Raw genomic sequence first — 19124 nt, 5'->3', positions numbered from 1 at the left:
GAACGCCTTGCAACCCACGTGCTGTTGATAGTTTATTGCGACACCTCCCTGCAGGTATATTTACAACAACAAAACCGACCGTAGTGATGACATCGCCCGTACGAACAGGAGTAAAAACTTTCGAAACCCAGGATCTGGTACAGATGGTTGGTCAATCGTCGTCTTTGCCGCCGTCTCTGCGGCCACTGTCCGATCGAACATTACCTTTGACTCCGGCGACATGCTTGACTCGATGCCAGTGTGCCATGCGGCCTTCCAATGAGCCGGGCACCAGGAAGTACAGGGTCTGCGGGTCGTCCAGGCCCTTGAATCTGTGGTGGCCCAACCGCTTGATCGCAAACGATTGATGGTTCGTCAACGTCACATTCATGGCGAGGCTCCGGGCGTCTTCCTTCGTCCGCTTCGTCTCCTCTGGCGTTCTGAATCGATCGACGCTCTCGTCCTTCGCCACGTCGGCCAACTCTCCTTGCAACCGTAGCAAAAAGTCCTCGGACACGACGATCTGCCCTGGCTCGGTGACCTCGATGAAGCGCGCCGCCCGGTTGACCATCGGCCCAAGATAGTCCATGCGCTCAATGATTTCGTTCCAGTTGCACACGGGGGTGCCCCAGTGCGCTGACATGCGGAGCTTCAGGCCGCGGAACAAGACGTGTCCTTCGTCGTCGAGCGTTGTCTTGCCACTGGGCAGGTCGAGGATGCCGGCGGGCCAGCGTTCGGCGAGGAGCTCTTCCTGCACGTCCAGACAGAACTGGACGGCCGACGTCGCGGTGGAAAAGGCGATCATGAAGCCGTCCCCGTTCTGTTTGACTTCGTAGCCGTGGTTGCGCTGTAAGAGGGAGCGAATGCTGGCGTCGTGGAGAGACATGGCTCGAGACATGGCCGTGGTGTTCTTTTCCCACATGGCTGTCGACTTGACGATGTCGGTGAACACGATGCTCAAAGGACCTTCGGGCGGAGGGGGACCCGTGGCCAGAGCGATATCCGTCTCCTTCTCCTTCGACTCCAAGTTGGGCGTTCCTGTCTCCGGCGCGGCGTTGCCCTTGATTCTGAGGCTGTTGAGGGCATGCTTGGGCTTGAAGTCCGGGGCGTCAGCAACCCTCGTACTCGAGAATGACCGGGACGCATTGCGGCAAGCATAACCGTAGTAGGTGCCAATGTCAAAGAGGTCTTTTTGCAACAGAACAGATGTTGTGACCCGATTAGGAGAAGGTGGTCTTGGCGCAGTAATGATCCTTATTGATGTAGTTGGAGCTGCAGTTGTAGATGTTGGTGGTGGTGTTGGTGTTGGTGATGCGACAAAGACAAGTCTCGCGTGGTTGAATCCACTACACGTACGCCGCCCCAGGCTCTTCTTCATTCGGTCGCGCCTTGGGCTGCAAGGACTCGAGCCTCTGCTGTTGGCCGTCTGGACTGACACAAATGAGGTGGCGGGCTTCCATACGTGAGGCAAGTCACGGAGGCTCCGGAGAGCCTCGAGTTTCTGAGGAGTTGCAGACATGCCTATTCCGCCCATTTGCTACCCAAGCACGGTGGCCTTTTGATTTGCTCACTAACCCACCAGAGTGAGAATCTAACTAGTGGCCGAGCTTGGAGCGGACGATCTGGCTGGCGGGGGAACTAGCCGGCAAGTAATCGCGACGAGGCGAGATCTCGCTTCGCTTGTGGGCGAGCAATAAAGATACACACAGGTTAACGAGTCGCTAAACGTTCATGCAAGGCACGTTTCGCGTTTTCTCTTTTAATTTTTCAACGGCGAAGAGACGTGGTTTTGAACCAACAATTGGAACCTGGGTCCTTGTTTGGGCCTCCTGCGGTATCTGCAAACTTGCCTCATTGTCGGAAAGATGAAAGGACATTCTGACTGCGCATGTAGCCGATCCAAATAATGGAGCAAGGGGATGAATCAAAGGAATATGGGCGAGGTGCATAAAAGGATGAGAACAACTGTCCAGCAAATCTCATAACAATCGTGCCCGGTTCATAAACAGATTATCAAACTGGGGATACCAGACCAGGTCTCAAAAGAAAATGTTTGACGCTTCTGCCCGTATCTGGAGCAGGGTTCCATAATGCCACAACAAAGCGAGTTCAGATAATGCATTGTTTATAGCGCCTCCCAGGAGGTTGGGTAAGGCAGTCATTCAAGGAGATGGCAATGCGAGCCTGACACAGCAGACTGTCGGTGAAATTCTTTGACACAGAAACCAAATTGGCCGGGGTCACGATACACAGTGCCACCAAGTGAGGATACAGCATAGCAATCGATATCAGCTTCTCACTGCCATGTTCTCAGCGCGCTAGAGAAGTCTCGCCGCGGAGAATGTGTAGCCATTGGACAACACTTTGCGAGTAACAGACGTATATAGATACCAATGAACAAATAGTCAAGCAAGCATACTTGGTCAACCACGTAATTGAACGACGTACCAGGATGAATGCGACGCTTACCATGCATCACCGCTGGGCGCCTGGCTCAGAGGACATGTGAGGGTGAGCGATAGCGAGTACATGCGCATCTTCGAAAGGTAGGTGTCTGACAACGTTGTGTTCTCTCTCTCAGGACATGAGGAGCAAACCACGAGAGCGCAGTCATGGTGTGCCCGGCCTGCAGTGGCCCACTTACAGATGACTCTTATACTCGTCCAGGAAGTTGTACCCATACAGTACCCCTATGCCGTACTTCTCGGTAACGATATGAGCGACAACGGATGTGACATCTTGATCAGCGAAGAGGAAAGCTGAAGCCCTTTGAGACGCATAGATGAGCGGAGAGCGAAACAAGGCCGATCACAAGTGGCTGAGATGAGTGCGGGGTGGCAAAGCAGCCAATGGCAGCGCAGACAAAGTCATCTCACACTCCGACATCGGTCGCCTCCATTCACCACTCAATTCTGCTTATAACTCGTGTGGTGCAATTCGCAGACGGCCCTTCGACTCAAGATCACTCTCAATATTCCATCTCTGACTCTTATTCCTGGCGTCCCAGTGCTGAGTTTTGCTCCAAGATGCCTTCAGCCGATGCCAAACCCAGAACCCTCTACGACAAGGTCTTCCAAGACCACGTTGTCAACGAACAGCCGGATGGCACCGTTCTCTTGTATATCGGTGAGTTTGTCACTTTGTCCCCGGCGACAATATGATCATCTAACAGGAGCCGAATGATTACAGACAGACACCTTGTCCACGAAGTCACCTCTCCCCAGGCATTTGAAGGCCTGAAGAATGCAAAGAGAAAGGTTCGCAGACCAGACTGCACTCTCGCCACAACCGACCACAATGTCCCCACCACTCCTCGCAAGAACTTCAAGAATGTCGCAGACTTTGTGAAAGAGGAAGACTCGCGATTACAATGTACAACCCTCGAGGACAACGTCAAGGAATTTGGCCTGACGTACTTCGGCCTCGGAGACAAGAACCAGGGTATTGTGCACATTATTGGCCCTGAGCAGGGTTTCACTCTGCCCGGCACAACAGTAGTGTGTGGTGACAGTCACACGTCTACTCATGGTGCTTTTGGCGCCCTTGCCTTCGGTATCGGTACCAGTGAAGTCGAGCATGTCCTCGCTACACAGTGCTTGATCACAAGACGCAGCAAGAATATGAGAGTGCAAGTCGATGGCAAGTTGGCCCCTGGAGTCAGCAGCAAGGACATCATTCTTCATGTCATTGGCGTCATTGGTACCGCTGGAGGAACTGGCGCAGTGATCGAATTCTGCGGCTCAGCCATCCGCGGTCTGAGCATGGAGGCACGTATGTCCATCTGCAATATGTCCATCGAGGCAGGCGCAAGAGCCGGCATGATTGCCCCAGACCAGATCACATTCGACTACCTCAAAGGACGTCCTTTGGCACCAAAGGTGGACAGCAACGAGTGGAAAAAGGCCGTCAACTACTGGTCCAGCTTGAAGTCAGACGAAGGTGCCAAGTATGATACCGAGGTCTTCATTGACGCAAAGGATATTGCACCTACCGTGTCCTGGGGCACATCACCGCAAGACGTGGTCCCCATCACAGGCGTCGTCCCCGGCCCAGATGACTTCGAAGACCCAAACCGCAAAGCCAGTTGCAAGCGTGCGCTAGAATACATGGGCCTCACGGCTGGGATGAAGATGGAGGATATCGTCCTCGACAAGGTCTTCATCGGATCTTGCACAAACGCCCGGATCGAGGATCTCCGGGCCGCTGCAAAGGTTGTGAAGGGCAAGAAGGTTGCTCCCAACATCAAGCGTGCCATGGTCGTACCTGGCTCAGGTAACGTCAAAGACCAGGCTGAACGTGAAGGTCTGGACAAGATCTTCCTGGATGCGGGATTCGAGTGGCGTGAAGCTGGTTGTTCCATGTGCCTGGGCATGAACCCAGATATCCTATCTCCACGAGAACGCTGCGCAAGCACATCGAACCGCAACTTTGAAGGTCGACAAGGTGCTTTGGGTCGAACGCATCTCGTGTCGCCTGTCATGGCTGCCGCAGCAGCCATAGTGGGCAAGCTCGCCGATGTGCGAAAACACCATGATGATGCTACGCCGGTAAAGGGCTCCCCTAAGCTCGATGTGATGCCCGAGCACGTCGAGATCGACTCCGAGGAGGAACTCGAGCGTATCCTCGACATCCCCACCGACGTCGGCCCCCACGCGAACGACAGCGCTGTCAGCTCCAGCAGCGGCCTTCCCAAATTCACTGTCCTGAGGGGCATAGCCGCACCCCTGGACAAGGCCAACGTCGACACCGACGCCATCATCCCCAAGCAATTCCTCAAGACCATCAAGCGCACGGGTCTCGGTTCTGCGCTCTTCCACCCGCTCCGATACAACGAGGACGGCAGCGAGAACGCTTCATTTGTCCTCAACCAGGAGCCTTACCGCCAAGCCAAGATTCTTGTGGTCACCGGTCCCAACTTTGGTTGCGGCAGTTCTCGAGAGCACGCACCTTGGGCGCTCCTGGACTTCGGCATCAAGTGCGTGATTGCACCAAGCTATGCCGATATCTTCTTCAACAACACATTCAAGAACGGCATGCTGCCGCTCATCATGCCCGACCAGGCGAAACTCGAGAAGATCGCCGAGCTGGCCCGCGCCGGCAAGGAGATCGAGGTTGACCTGCCGAACCAGGTCATCCGCGACGCCGACGGCAACGACCTGGCGCGCTTCGAAGTCGAGGAGTTCCGCAAGCACTGCCTTGTCGAGGGGCTCGACGACATCGGCCTGACCATGCAGATGGAGGACAAGATTGCCAGCTTCGAGCAGAAACGGACTCTGGACACGCCGTGGCTCGACGGCAGCGGATACCTCAAGAAGTGGCGCAAGGGCCCCGTCAAGGTCGAGGCCGCACCTGTCCCCAAGACGAACCGTGGCGAAGTCAAGACCGATCCAGTCGAATGGTAGGACAAAGAAACCCGTCGAGTATTCTTCGATATGGTGTGCGTCTTCTTTTGGGGGATTTATCTCCGTTCGAGTCCCTGATGCGTGGGATGGTCGTGGGAAATTTGGGGAGCGTAAGAAAAGCTTCAAGATGTTTTTTGACAAATTTACTACTTACATGTGGCGCTTTGCTTTGACGATTGAGGGAAACGGGAAATGAATGGAATGAGCTTACTGGCAAAAGTGGGCAGTTTATTTTAGGTGTCGACGTCTATCTATGTCCATGATTCACGTATCATTACAAAAATGTCGCGCATCTATCTTAAAGTATATCATGACCTTCTTTTCCTTGGCCCGTTGGAATGAATCATTACTGGACACCGATCCTGACTGCCTGTTTGAAAAACAATAAGCATGTACCGTGGCGCAGTGACGCGGACATGGCCCTTGCAAGCCCCTTGCTTCTCGCGTTCGCGCGCGCTTACGAATGTTCGTAATAAACATAATCTATCAACTCAGACCTGCAAACGTCCCTTGGGGACCTGAGGAGCGTCACAAGGGGACGTACAGTACAGTGTACGACAGGCTACGAGCTCCCGAGTCCTCGCCCACCCACCTAGCCACCACGAAGCCAGTGAACTCCCGTCGTGCCCGACCGCCGGAAACCGCTCGAGGGCCAGGGTACTGTACTCCCTATCCTTCCAGGCGGCCCCCCGGGCTTGGTTCTATCACGGCCCAGGACTATTGTGTCCCTAGCTAGGTACCAAGCTGTCTTTAGCTAGCTACTGGCTCAAAGCGAAAATCCATGAAGGAAAAGTTGACGAGACGAGGGAGTCTCTTGCCGCGTATTGCAGCAGTCCTCCATGTCGGGTTCTTCCCACCGAAAGAAGAATTCCTTATCGGAGGTGGCATGACTCTAGCACGGAACTGGCGAGATGAAGCCCAGACAATTTATCAGGCATATCGTTATCTAACGATGCCCGACTAGTGCGTAACTCTTAGCAAGCTTGAAAAAAGAACCTGGCACTGTACGGCAAATTGTTAACCGCCCAAAGATAGCCCAAGAACTCAGCATCTCGTAGAGTACCCGGAGGTCCCGGTGTCCACTCAGTCGCTTAAACTTCAGAGAACAGTAGTGGGACTTTCCCAGAGTCTGCAAGAGACAATAATCGTGGAGATAGTGACAGGTTCATGCTTATTACTCACCGGGTTCTCTCTCATGATATTCCGTAGGGACGGTTTGAAAGACATAATACGGGAGTACGGGCCACCAATCCAAGGTGAACCATAGAAGTTTCAGTTGGGCACGCAACAGTACGTCTCCGTTGACGTCGAAAGAATCGTGTTCAAGGGAGGACCACTTCTGCTTGTTTTTCCCCTTCGTCGTGATCAACCTGCTCTTCCGAAATTCTTAGGCATCTAAGGCCATGCTAGACCGGGTCAATGGGAATCTCGACGGGGACTTTGGAGGTAACCATGAGTCGGCGTGCTTTCAGAGTGTCTCTTCAGTGGAGAGATGGCTGACGCAATCTGCCGAGTTGGCATTTCAGATGCGTGTTGGCGGGCTTCAAAGAAAAATACTTTTCCACCGCGTGGCAGCCACAAAACAACACATAACACGTGGAACAAGGTTCGACCACGTGGTGCAGGGAAGACCCATGGCGGCAGATGCTGAGATGCATGCAGTAAAGCCCCAATGGGCGGTAAGCCCAGTAACCTTGGCCCAAGCTGCGCCTAATTGGAGCCCAAGAGCCCTAGGATAATTTCCTTGGGTGTTGAGTGGTGAGAGTGGGGTGCTAGCAGCGAGCAGCGCCGTAAAAACGAGGCATGAATAATAGTCGTGTCAAGACTTGTGCCGTGTTTCATGCCAGTTTGAGAATAATCCAATTCGTCTTCGAGGATAGAACTGTGACAGCGCCAACAGGGAATGCAAGTGGGCTGCAGAGGACAAAAATATAGGCGCCTAGTGAAATAGTAGCCTATGACAGTCGCATTTATTGTCCCGCAAGCCAGGGTGTGAGAGACTGAGAGTTCGAACCATGTCAAGTCAATGAAGCCACAGCCACCCAGTCCGAAGGTCGAATAGAATCATGGTTCTCTCGTCTTGTCACACTCTTGTCACACTCAGCATCGGAAGATCAATGAGGACTTCCTTGTGCTGAAGACTGAGTGGCCATCGGTAGGCTTGCTGCCAGCAATAGCCCAGCCCATAGTGTACTAAAACAGATAAATAGTCACAAATAATCCAGTAAGTATCCTTGTAGTTGCAGTGGCCAGGGCTTCTCGGATTGAGCGGACCAGGGAGATGGGCGAGGCCCTTCAGGTGACCTTTTGGGAGGAGGAAAGTGTTTCCAACACCTCCTGTAGCAAAATCCTCGTGTGCCAGTCGGTGTGCCTCTGCCAGAAAGCGCAGTCAACATCACTTGTCCACCAGCTTGCCTGGAATCGGCAAATGGAAGACGGAACTTAGAGCGAGTCGTCAGCCCCAGGCTCAGCAGAGACATGGTCGAAGGCCGAACGGATTTCAGCGTTTAGCTGCCGCACTAGAGGAGGGTCTGTGGAGATTTAAATGGCCGTGCACACAGTGCAACGGCCATGTTGTAACAAACATGGAAGTAGGTGGGAGCTGCTGGTAGGTACGGAGTGTTAGAGCCTTCAGCCACGTCTCCATCCCATCCCATTCCGGTACATTGAGTCAAGTTCGTGGCCGGATTGTTTTCGCTCCCTGAGTGTCTTCCAGAGAACGAGTGTGACGGTTACACCCAAGTTGGAATCATCTGGAACAAAATTAAACTGCTTCCACGGTGGATCTGAAAATCTTCTGGAAGGTCTCGTCTAGGGGCAGACGGAAATTTGAGGGCGCCCTCTTCTGTAGTTTCGGCTCACTGTGCCGCTGTTGCCGCTAGGGGCTGCTGGAGCCTAGAAGTGACACTCTGGTGGCGAGGGGACGACAAGGATACTTGTATGTGCCTATGGGGGTAGGGTGCAATAGGGGTCGAACGCTGTGCTGGACGTCGGATAAGACCTCGCATTCGGGTTGCTGACGGGGCATGGAGTACTCTTCGTCCTCGTCTTGCTGAAGCAGGGGTCGCAAGGCCGGGATGAGAGAAGTCAGAGGCTTACAGTACAAGTTGATTGTACAAGTACCAGGATTCCAAGCAGGCCGTACAAATCTTTCCACGTGGCCTCCCTGCTGCATACGAACAATTGGCTAAGAAGGCATTTTCTAGTGGCCCCTAGGTGTGCATTAGCGCATCAATCCAGCACACGCGCTATGCTATTTATGGTCTAGATCCGTGCCGCTTTGCTCTCAAGAGCGAAAGCTTTGACGCCAGGGCAGCTTGGAGTTCAATCAGTACCTCGCGCTCAGAGGCTCTTCTCCCTTTAGTTCGTTTCAGAATCCTTCCTAGTCTCGTCGATCCTGACTGATTGAGCATGTTCGAATCTGACTGTGCGTGTCTATCTTCTCTTGTGTCATACTTTTCTCGCCTTCACTGCCTCTTTCTTCGTCTCCTACCATTGTCCGTATTCATGCAGCCTAATGGCACCACTAGTCTCCGCCTATCCTGCCGTCCTAGGACTTTTCCTCCGGAGACGCTTGTGTCGAGAGCCTTGCCATCTTCCCACCGTGGCCCCTGGTCACCGGCGAGTGACCGTGAGCCTGAGGGAAACAGGGATGCAGCAGCCACAATATCCATGAAGCCCTTGCGGGAGACCTCGCATGAGCTCGGTCCAGATGAGCCAACTACTTGTTGGAACACTTTGTGCGCCGGTCTGAGATGTGCGGTCGGCAAATACGAGCACCGGACAAAGCAGTGCCGCCAAATGTCACATGCAAAAACAACTTAAGAGGGTAGCTCAATGGAAGCATCAGAGCACTGCCGACACACGTGCTTTGAACGGCTTTGAACGTGTCCTCCGCGTTACCCATGCGATGGCTTCGTAGCTGCCCCAGGGGTCTCGTCATGCAGATGTTCATCCCTCCGGTCTTCCGAAACAGATGGCGTTTCCATGCCATCATTCGAGGACGGATCCTCCGTCTGAGAATATTGTACTCCGTACGCAGGGCATCTTTCCGGTTCGTTGGCCGGCGGTCTAATTCCGCAGGGTCTGGTCGAATTTGATATCTGACTGACTCGAGTAGCCGCCTTGAACGTCCTCATGTCCCACGCAGCATGACATGCTCACCAAGGATCAACAGCGCTTGTGAACGTGTACGAGTAGTTGAAGAATGCCAAGGACATACGAATCTCGGGCAGAGACCCATCCTGATAGTTTGCATTCAGATGTGCTGGTGTTTGATGATCAACAAGTCTCCATAGGATCACGGGGGTGCATCAAGGATGCTTTTGTGGCAAGCGGTTCCTAGTCCGGACGGATGTGATAGACTTGTGTAGCCTTGGCTCCGTTACCCGTGGCAGATAGTTGTGGTCTGTGACTCCAATTCATCGACGCAGTGGCCTCAGGCTGCACCGTCCCCATGGTGCTTAATCGACATCCGTACTCGTATCGGTAGGAGTTTCTTTGCCTCTTTCTAACTGCTGTTACACTAGTGGTCGGTGGCACTATTCTGATCGCAACACGAAGGACTATGCGGAGAACAAGAGGAGTAGTTACCCATGATCCATGAACAGGATTCCGGTGTACTGTAGGAATCGAGTCGGGTGTTACTAAACCCTCCGACGAATCCACTAGGATCAGGATTAGTTGGTTGCGGCAAACACTGTCACCCACGTACAGGCGCAATACACCGTAGGTGCAGAGTAAGGCCAAAGCTTAGTATCCTCCGGGGCTCCATATGGTGCAAGAGGCCTCAGTTTGCAGTGTCATTGGGAAGAGCCTTACGAGGCCTGTAGGGGCTAATGCAGACCCTAAAGTCAGGCGAGGTGTAGTGTGCATCAATCTTGGAAACACACGAATTTGTACAACACACACGTCCTGGCTGGTACGGTGAGGCCGGCGACCATTCAAGCCACCAGGTGTTCACATCAGTTGGGGAGTCCTACTGTTCTACACGCATTTTGTGCCAGGCGGGACGCCAATAGGGAATGATCTGTGCCTGGGAGCTGTCAATCAGTCAATTCAACCTAGTTTGCAGAGTTTTTATGGTGTCGTTTTACTCTCATTCTCAGTCCGATCCCAGATCGCGTTCCCTGGGTGGCGTACGAATTGCCTGAATAACCATTGTCTAATTAATTCTCCGCGGGCGCTTCCATCCTCTTGCCCGGCCCAGGGACGTGCGGTGGCGCGCACGTTTTTGTACGTTTTATTTTCCTGCCGCCTCTACCTTGCGTCGACCAGCCTGATGTCGTTGATCGTGTCCTCGTTTGTCCCACCGCCTCTTCTCCTCGCATTGATAATCTCAGAATAATATCTTGGTGATCTTTTAGACGTCAATGTCAAGCGACATATAGTCTACTGCCCACCTGCACCTGCACGAAACCATACGAGTGCCTAGCCATCCTCATTTACACGGCATCTCTCCCCCTGTGATAAAGCAATCAGACGAAACAAATTAGCGGGTTCACAATCAGATCAGCCCTAAGCAGATCTGTTCGACATACGGCGATAAATTCAGCCCTTGCGGCGTAGCCCCAGCCATCGAAACAATCTCTCACGGAGTCCTCGCTCTCGCTGCCCTCCTTCTGGCCAACGACCGAAGTCCTTGCCAAACCGGCCCCCTTTTTGTCTGCCCTACGCATCAGACTGAGTGGAAGCGGAAGGCTTCTCGAAGGTGTAATTTCGCACAATCACAAGAGTCCACAAATCACTGTGAAGGAAGAGATAGCTGAGACGGTAGCGGTCGAAGATCACAACCCAGACCTGTGGTCCCTCAAGGCCTCCGGTTCTCTCGCCAAAAGAGCGCCTAACTTCATCGGACGGGCGTCCCAGGTCAGACAACTCCTGGCCTAACTCGTATCCGACTCGTGCCGCCAGGGTCGGATTCTTCTCGAATTACACATTTATCCACCCTAGTACTGGACCCCCCGGCCTAGTCTGCGGCTTCAACGAGCTCCACCTCCTCGTGGTCTCGTGGTGAGGCAATCCCGGCTCTTCGTGGGTTGCGGATTGCGCCCCATTTGACATTTTTGGCCCACTCACCGTGCTGGGTGTCGACCGCCAGTCCTTCTGCAATGTGTAGCGGATTCCCTCCAAGCCGTCAACATCTTTACCCGCATGATTCCCAGTTCTCTTTATGCCCGAACCAAGCGATGCGCCTGTCGACGACTCCATGACCTCGCCAACTGAGAATCTGCCAGTTCATAATAGTCAGTCCGACGACGCTCGACATCCTTCTTCGCCTCCGAATCTGGCCAATCTGGATATCTCGCGCCCGCCACATCACCACCATACGAGTTCGACAAGTATTACACAGAGTAGAAGTCGGCGTTCGCTGGCCTCGCTCGCTCGGGAAAAAACCTCGAACGCTTTCGCCAATTTGGCTTCAATAGGCACCACAACTACTCCCAGTCTTCGATCCGCCACCTCCTCGGGAAGTTTGGGGAGGCATTCTGCCGTCACCGGTTCGATCCGTCCAAACTTGCAACGCTCACCAACATCACCAGAAGTCCAGTCCGTAACACAACGAAGAACCAGTGGAATCCATCATCCAGGTCAAGAGCCTCGAAGCAGTACCACAGTTCCACCAATGACGAATCCCGATCGCAACAATGGACGGATGCATCAGACTTCCTCCAAGATCCTACGAATGACTGACGACGAGAGACCTTTCACCCGAGACTTCAAGGATCTGTTCTCGACGCTAATTACCAGTCTTCCTCTCACTCCTCATCGTGTGAGGTTCTCTCGAGTGGAGGAAACATTTCTGTCGGAAGAAGCCATCACGAACCTGGGTTCTCTAAAGTTCTCGCAGTCCAACCGCATACCCGACCCCAAGAACCCAACCCGATGGGTCGTAACCACCACGACGACCACCTTCTCAATGGCTAAGGAGATGGCTCGTTCGGTATGTCAACGATTCATAGACGCCCGCCTTATCGAGTCCGCTGAGAGCAAATCGATCACAACGTTCAATACCAAAGGCGGTGTCTGGCAGCTGACGCCCAAGGGTCTTTCTATTCTGTCAACATTCTGCAACCGCAACGGCATCAATGCGCGCCACATCGAACCACTACTGAAGCGAAACCACATGCACATGGTCGCTCTAGAGAGAGACTCGTTGACGGACAAGATTCACCAAGATCGAGCAACCGTCGAGATCATTTTCCGACGATTCATGGGTTCTGAAGGTCCAAATCTGAAGAGCTCAGTATCTCTGTCCGACTCGGATTCCATCTCGGACTACGCTACCGGGTTGGTTGGTGTGAAGATGGCGAAGGAGCGCAGGGTACTTGATAAAGTTGTTCCCTACACCTTTACTGGAAAGGCAGCTTCCGACTGGCTCCTTGACTGCACCACCACCATCGACCGCAGGGAAACGTATGAGATGGCAGAGTTATTTGTCAAATGGGGTCTCATTCAGCCCGTAGTTGAAGACAGATCCTACACCCGCCAAAACCCAATGGCAAACTACTTCCAGCCCACAAAACATGCCGTGTATACGGTGACGGAGCGCGGTCAGCGTGTATGCGGCTGGATTGCGCGCCCGCCCAGTGTCGAGAGCGAAGACAGTCGCGACCTCAAAGAAAAGGGACGGATGGCAAGAGACTCCAATGTCGGTCGACTCAACGTTATCTTGCAGGATGCTGCTTTACGGTTGTTGTTTAGAGAATTTCTCAGGCAGTCACTGTGTGAAGAAAACCTTGGCTTCTATCTCGACGTAACAGAGTTCATCTCTGCATATCGTCAATTGGACGAGTCAGGAAGACTGAACAGGCCAGATGTCGTGAGGGAGACTCTAGCTGGGGCATACGGTATGTGTCTGGGCTAGCGTGTGCCTTGTCATTTATTAACAACCTCTCAGGATTATACAATTCCTTCCTGGCTTCCGGTGCCCCCTCCGAGCTGAACATTGACCATGCCCTGCGAAATCGCCTCGACAGCCGCATGATCCGCACAAACCCTGACGAGGAATCCATGAGAGAATCTCTCGACGAGGTCATCGAACTGTTTGAGCTTGCGCAGGCCGCTGTGTTCAAGCTCATGGCAAGTGTAAGGCATCTCATTCACCAATCCACCCGGCTTGTCACTAATTGCGCTGCATAGGATTCGGTTCCCAAGTTCCTTCGCGACCCCAAAAACGCCACAGTCTTCCGAGATCACGAAATTGATCTAATATCTGGCGCTAACCGTACCTTGTCTCCAGCCCCCGAAGGCATTGTGAGCCGGTCGAATACACGATCATGAGAAGCCTCCGCTACGGCTCCAAAGCAGTCCCATATGTCCGCAACACGAGAGCAACATCGACTTCTCCAAATCTATTTGCATTGCACATTTAAATGTGATGAATATTACGAACACAACAAGGGTCTGCATCGCGGATCTTCATGTACAAACAAGGGCATCTACCGACTTTTTGTCAATAATCAAGATTGTTTCGACAAGCGTGACCAGGAGTCTATAGACTCGTGGTAGGACTTGTCTACTGGTGGGTATCCCACATTTTCTGCATAGAAACCCGGAGGCGTTCAGCATAGCGTGGTCTATCTGGGAGGAGTTGAGAACTGTAAAGACAGGCATATTTAGCAGCATGGCCTTCCGGTCGGCATTTGCATTGGAAAGATACCCCTGTGGAGGAAAGCAAAGCCGTAGACGGGAAGGCGAAGGTGTGAGTGTCGTCGGGCTCTGGGAGTCTTACGCTCGTTCACTGTGCTTGTTGGAAGTAATGAGGCTGCGTGAGCCGGTGCTTTGGCATAAACTTGACCCTAGAGGGACGGAATATGGGAATACTGCACGATGCACATCGATTATCCAATTTTCCTCCCGTCACTCCGGCCTTGAGGTTCCCCGTTCAGTCTTAGTAAAACCCGTCCCGAAACTGCGTGACTAGAAATGTGTTTTCTCCCCACAGTTGTGGTGAGCGTGATGAATAACGGGGCGCAGCATTGTACACACGCCATCGTGGAGATGGCTTGCGAATATTGTACATGTTGCCGACACCCCGGGCTTTGGATTTGCGGTTTTTGAAGCTCAATGACAAGCGACTAACAGTCATATCGAAAGTCTGTCTCAATTTGGGTTTCTTGTTCAGATACTACGCTGACCGGACAGTCCTGTCGTACAACCCACCACCGTGAGATATAGCCGAGGGGATCGGCATTTTCTAGTCTTCACAGCATCGTTTCCATCGGTTATTGGACACCACCGAAAATTATGTTTACGTGAGAGCCGAGAAAGGGCGAACGGGGTTGATATCATCCTGCACGGCCATAAGACTGACCAAATTTCTACTTTGGGCAGCCCGAGCGTTGACAAAGGTTAAGCATCTAACAACTTTTAGAAACGACTCATAGTCCAGTCTGCATGAGATTGCTGCTGCGCATCGCCTGAAGAGATTCGTCCCCATCTACTGTAGAGAGTTGAATGTGCCCCAAGAGCTGCCGCCAATCAAATGCAGCTTTTGCCTAAAGACTAGTCCCGTCAAGGTTAGCGAATCTTCGCATTCAGGCACTGACCGGACATACGATGTTCCATTCCGGCGCGAGTGCGACGTCGCGCTTCACGACTTTTTGTAAGGATGAACGCCAGTGTTGTTGACCTTAACAATCCCGAAGCTACCGCACTGGTCACAAGCTCTTCGAGTTCCGAAATGTTTTAATCGTCGACGTCGTCATCTCTGCCAGCAGCACAGAGCTCGCCCAATCACGATGGCGAGTAGCGATGCCCTGCAACTCTTGAAATCCTCAATCGCAACCTCTAGACCTCCCATTCCCACAACATCCTCAGACCCATCCACAGCAGAAGACAATAGAACCGAATCTCTCGCTGATGCTACCCATCTCTACTTCACATACCCTTCGGCTCAATGCCTGCCCTTGGATACGAAAACCAGGTTTACGTCACAAAACCCTGACACCACGCAAGTCGACTTGCGGAGCATTTTTTTCGCATGGCTACAGAAGGATGTCACCGTGTCTGAGTACTTTGCGTCGGCAGGAGAGTTGGACAAAAAGCTACCCGAGGGACAGAAAATACGATGCTTGATCTTCGTGGAACGTCTGGATCTCATTACATGGCTCGAAGGCGCATCTGATGAAAGTGAACATATTAAGCCTATAGAGGGCACAGCTGCCGGTACAGTGGAGGCCGCCGACAGAGCAGCTGATGTCGCAGGTGGCACGGCGGTCCCGACGGTCGGTGGCTCAGGCGTGGGTGTCACGCAGACGGCGGGCGGGCGGCCTGTCAAGGTCATCGATGCGCGGTTGCAGGCAATATATAACGGGGAGAGACGAATTGGTGACCATAATAGTGTCTTGAGGGGTGTGAAGCCCACGGTAGGTTTCATCCAGATATTGGTGGCGATCCCAAGATCCTTCTAACACGTGATTCTAGGATTTTTCTCACGTTCGCAAGCACGCAGAGACATTCCTTGGACGGCGGAAAGGCATGGCTCCTTCGGGAAAGCCTGGGCAGGGAGGCAGACCGGCGCAGTTGGCGAGTCGACCTGCCACGGGACCTTCGAAGCCTATTCCGTCTGCTGTATCATCGAAGCGGTCCGACCCAATCATCCTTCTCTCGCCATCTGCCTCGTCTTTGCTAAGAATGTCCAATATCAAGACGTTTCTCGACACAGGATTGTATGTACCTCCGGACCACCCAACTCTATCCACGCAGACGACAGCGAACTTGCTGCACATTACGAGGACCCTACATTCGCTGAGCGAGAAGCCATTCCGCTTTATTCTTGTCGATTCGCCCGAGCACTTCAAGCCAGATTATTGGAGTCGAGTTGTCGCTGTGTTCACCACAGGCCAGGTGTGGCAATTTCGAGGATATAAGTGGCGGACCCCGCAGGAATTGTTCGGCCATGTTGTGGGCGTGTACGTAGGTGAGAAAGGCTTACCAATCCCGGCAGAGGTGAAAGGCTGGGGTAGTAGCGTCAAGACCTTTACAGTGGAACGATGGGACGAACGAGCCCACGGGGGGGACGTCGACCAGGAAACGCGAGTCTCGAGGAGATGGAGAGATAGAGAAACAGTTGAGGAGGTCTGGAGGGCCATCGAAGCCTATATGAGAGGTCGGGGAGAATGGAGAAGATGATGATAGCTGTACCGACAAAGAAACCTCACCGGCACGTCAAATATACGTGGCAAACTTGATACGGCATTCATTCGTCGAAGTCTGAGAAACGTTACTTGACACCAAGGCTCATTCATATCACGGGGGCAGGCATGAGCTGTTGAAGCTCAACATTGACCGAGTCAAACCACCTTCCTCATGTCGATTCGTGGAGAGATTCTTAAAGGGCAGAATCCGTGCGCAAAATGGACTTTGTGGCGCAGTCAGCTCATCCCCAGGCAACACTGGAGAGCCACGCTGGATGATCAGTATCATTTCTTCGGGTCACAGTAAATCGCTCCAGAAACCACTCGTATTCTGGATGAGAGTCATCTGATGCAGGAGCGCGAATTCCAATGGCTCAAAGAGGTTTTGCATGAGCATCCAGGCCGCCGAGAGACACCTTGGACACGTCTACGCGAGAAACACGGCCATGTCATTAGTTGGCTCTGATAGCCTCGAGCGGTTTTTTGAGCACGAAAGTATTCCGAAATGATTGCGGGAGCCAGAGGCATGCATGGCTACGATATAGCACTACAACAGATCGCAGCATCGTGCATGATTCTTCTGGTCTCTGTAAAAGCTCAACGACATTGTTATATCTGGAATCCTATTGTAGGCTTGTGATGCAGGAGCAGCGTTGCTATACGGATTAAGATGATAGAATCATCGACAGGTGAGCGCCTTGATGTCGCTGTGGTGAGGGGGGAGGGGCAACAAGGCTGAGCAAGGCTGAGCGATATCGCGTCATGCAAAAAACAAATTGCCGCCTCACATGCCCGGTATTTTCGCAATTACTCAACTTCCCCGTAGCAGCAGCAGCAGATTACGCATACTCCTTTTGCTTTAATCATTCTGAGACGTGAAACGTTCTTCTGCTTTCTCTTGACTCTCCCACCATCGACGTACTCATCTATTCCCCTTAACAGGCAGCCCTCGACACCATGGCAACGCTCAAAGAAGTAGGGTCCGAAGCCGGCTTCGATCAGCTGATCAAGAATGCTTCTCCGTCGACGCTGTTCGTCCTGTACTTCCATACTCCCTGGGCCGCGCCATGCGCTCAGATGAACACCATCCTCACGACCCTCGCCTCCACATACCCCGCCGACGCCGACGTGTCGTTCCTGTCCATCAACGCTGAAGACCTCGCTGATATCTCCGAGTCGTACGACGTCACGGCCGTGCCATTCCTCGTGCTTCAAAAGGGAGGCGAGACTCTCCAGACCGTGAGCGGAATAGACCCGGCCAAGGTCAGAGCAGCGGTAGAGAAATACGCAGGCGCAGGCTCCGCCGCAGGCAGAAATGGCATCCCGCCGCCGCTGCAGGCCACTCCGCAACAGCAGCCGCAGACGAACGGCGCCACGAAAGATCTGAGTTCATATGCGCCAAAGGACGCGGACCCGCAGACTGCCCCGGCGTATTCGTCAAACCAAGAGTCGCAGGCCGAATTGAATGACAGACTAGGAAAGCTGGTCAAGGCTGCGTAAGTCGTTTCTGCGCCCGCCAGAGTCCCCTGACCCGTGCAGGCGCCGGACTGTGTAAAATAATGCTTTGTTCTCTATGGCTGACACTTTCTCTTGTCGTATCTATCCAGGCCGGTTATGCTGTTCATGAAGGGAACGCCGAGCGCGCCACAGTGCGGATTCAGCCGGCAGCTCGTCAGTATTCTCAGAGAGAAGCAAGTCAAATATGGGTACGTTGCTGTTGTTGTCACCTGTACAACTTTGCATTTTCGGATGAGCGTGCAGAGCATGCTGACGAAGGGGAAATTTCTTCCGGTTCCTAGATTTTTCAACATCCTAGCGGACAATGATGTCCGAGAAGGATTGAAGGTGTTCTCTGACTGGCCTACGTTCCCGCAGTTGTACACGAACGGAGAACTTGTGGGCGGTTTGGATATCGTAAGTCTGACCCTGCACAACCCTTGAACAACATGTGTCCTTGGGTTCTTCTGCATCACTAACACATTGGGTGTTGTAGGTTCGCGAAGAGTTAGAAGCAGACCCGGACTTCTTTACGCCGTTTTCTGCCGCACAGCCTGCAACGGCATAGGTGGTCATCAGCATGGACAATTTAATGAGCGTAAAATGACATGATGTGTGTAAAATACAAGTGCAATTGTTTTTCCTTCCAGAAGGTCTAAAGACGAGCTTTTTTTTAGGTGACTACGTTACGTTTGTTGTGACTGTGACCCGTGAGTGAGTGAACCCGGGATGCGTATAAGGGACTGTTTCACCTCCTTCATACCGTCGAGTACTGCGTTGCATATATTCCGAAAGGTCAAACCTTGTGTAGCTTCTTCGAGGATTACTATTGTTTTGAAAATCTCACTTGGGCACGTGTAACCGGATGTTCCAAAAAAAAAAGATCGCGCGTCCAGAATTCCGTTCTGTTGGGTTTCGGCTGATAGAACACCTTAGGGAGAGGGTGTAGTGGCACTCTGACTCTGCGTCGTTGTTGACGGGTGGTGCGCTCAGTCGATGCTACTCAAGGGCAATAGAGTATTGGCTGGCAGTATCGCCCCCATGGTTCATGTCCTCTGCACACATGGACTGACGACGCAACAGGGTCAGGCTTGGGGGGTGGGGG

At 52.9% G+C, this 19124-nt stretch overlaps 5 protein-coding genes across 5 annotated transcripts; 4 read left to right on the top strand and 1 right to left on the bottom strand.

Annotated features, from left to right (window-relative positions):
• Positions 1-151: 151 nt before the first annotated feature.
• PV08_00098 (uncharacterized protein) lies at positions 152-1498 on the bottom strand (the record flags this gene model as incomplete). Its single annotated transcript, XM_016374466.1, has 1 exon — positions 152-1498. The coding sequence occupies one exon, from the start codon at positions 1496-1498 to the stop codon at positions 152-154; it is 1347 nt and encodes a 448-aa protein (XP_016239742.1).
• Positions 1499-3005: 1507 nt separating this feature from the next.
• PV08_00097 (3-isopropylmalate dehydratase, large subunit) lies at positions 3006-5381 on the top strand (the record flags this gene model as incomplete). Its single annotated transcript, XM_016374465.1, has 2 exons — positions 3006-3105; positions 3169-5381. The coding sequence occupies 2 exons, from the start codon at positions 3006-3008 to the stop codon at positions 5379-5381; spliced, it is 2313 nt and encodes a 770-aa protein (XP_016239741.1).
• A 6172-nt stretch (positions 5382-11553) lies between these two features.
• Positions 11554-13664, top strand: PV08_00096 (uncharacterized protein; the record flags this gene model as incomplete). The annotated part of the gene is made up of 3 exons (XM_016374464.1): positions 11554-13231; positions 13282-13469; positions 13524-13664. 3 exons carry the CDS (start codon positions 11554-11556, stop codon positions 13662-13664), a joined length of 2007 nt encoding a protein of 668 aa, XP_016239740.1.
• Positions 13665-15124: 1460 nt separating this feature from the next.
• PV08_00095 (uncharacterized protein) lies at positions 15125-16517 on the top strand (the record flags this gene model as incomplete). The annotated part of the gene is made up of 2 exons (XM_016374463.1): positions 15125-15751; positions 15810-16517. The coding sequence occupies 2 exons, from the start codon at positions 15125-15127 to the stop codon at positions 16515-16517; spliced, it is 1335 nt and encodes a 444-aa protein (XP_016239739.1).
• Positions 16518-17479: 962 nt separating this feature from the next.
• Positions 17480-18587, top strand: PV08_00094 (Grx4 family monothiol glutaredoxin; the record flags this gene model as incomplete). The annotated part of the gene is made up of 4 exons (XM_016374462.1): positions 17480-18018; positions 18130-18228; positions 18322-18436; positions 18516-18587. 4 exons carry the CDS (start codon positions 17480-17482, stop codon positions 18585-18587), a joined length of 825 nt encoding a protein of 274 aa, XP_016239738.1.
• Positions 18588-19124: the final 537 nt, after the last annotated feature.

This window comes from Exophiala spinifera (genome assembly GCF_000836115.1).
Source record: "Exophiala spinifera strain CBS 89968 unplaced genomic scaffold supercont1.1, whole genome shotgun sequence".
NCBI classification, from domain to species: domain Eukaryota; kingdom Fungi; phylum Ascomycota; class Eurotiomycetes; order Chaetothyriales; family Herpotrichiellaceae; genus Exophiala; species Exophiala spinifera.
This window is presented reverse-complemented; position numbering and strand designations above follow the sequence as displayed.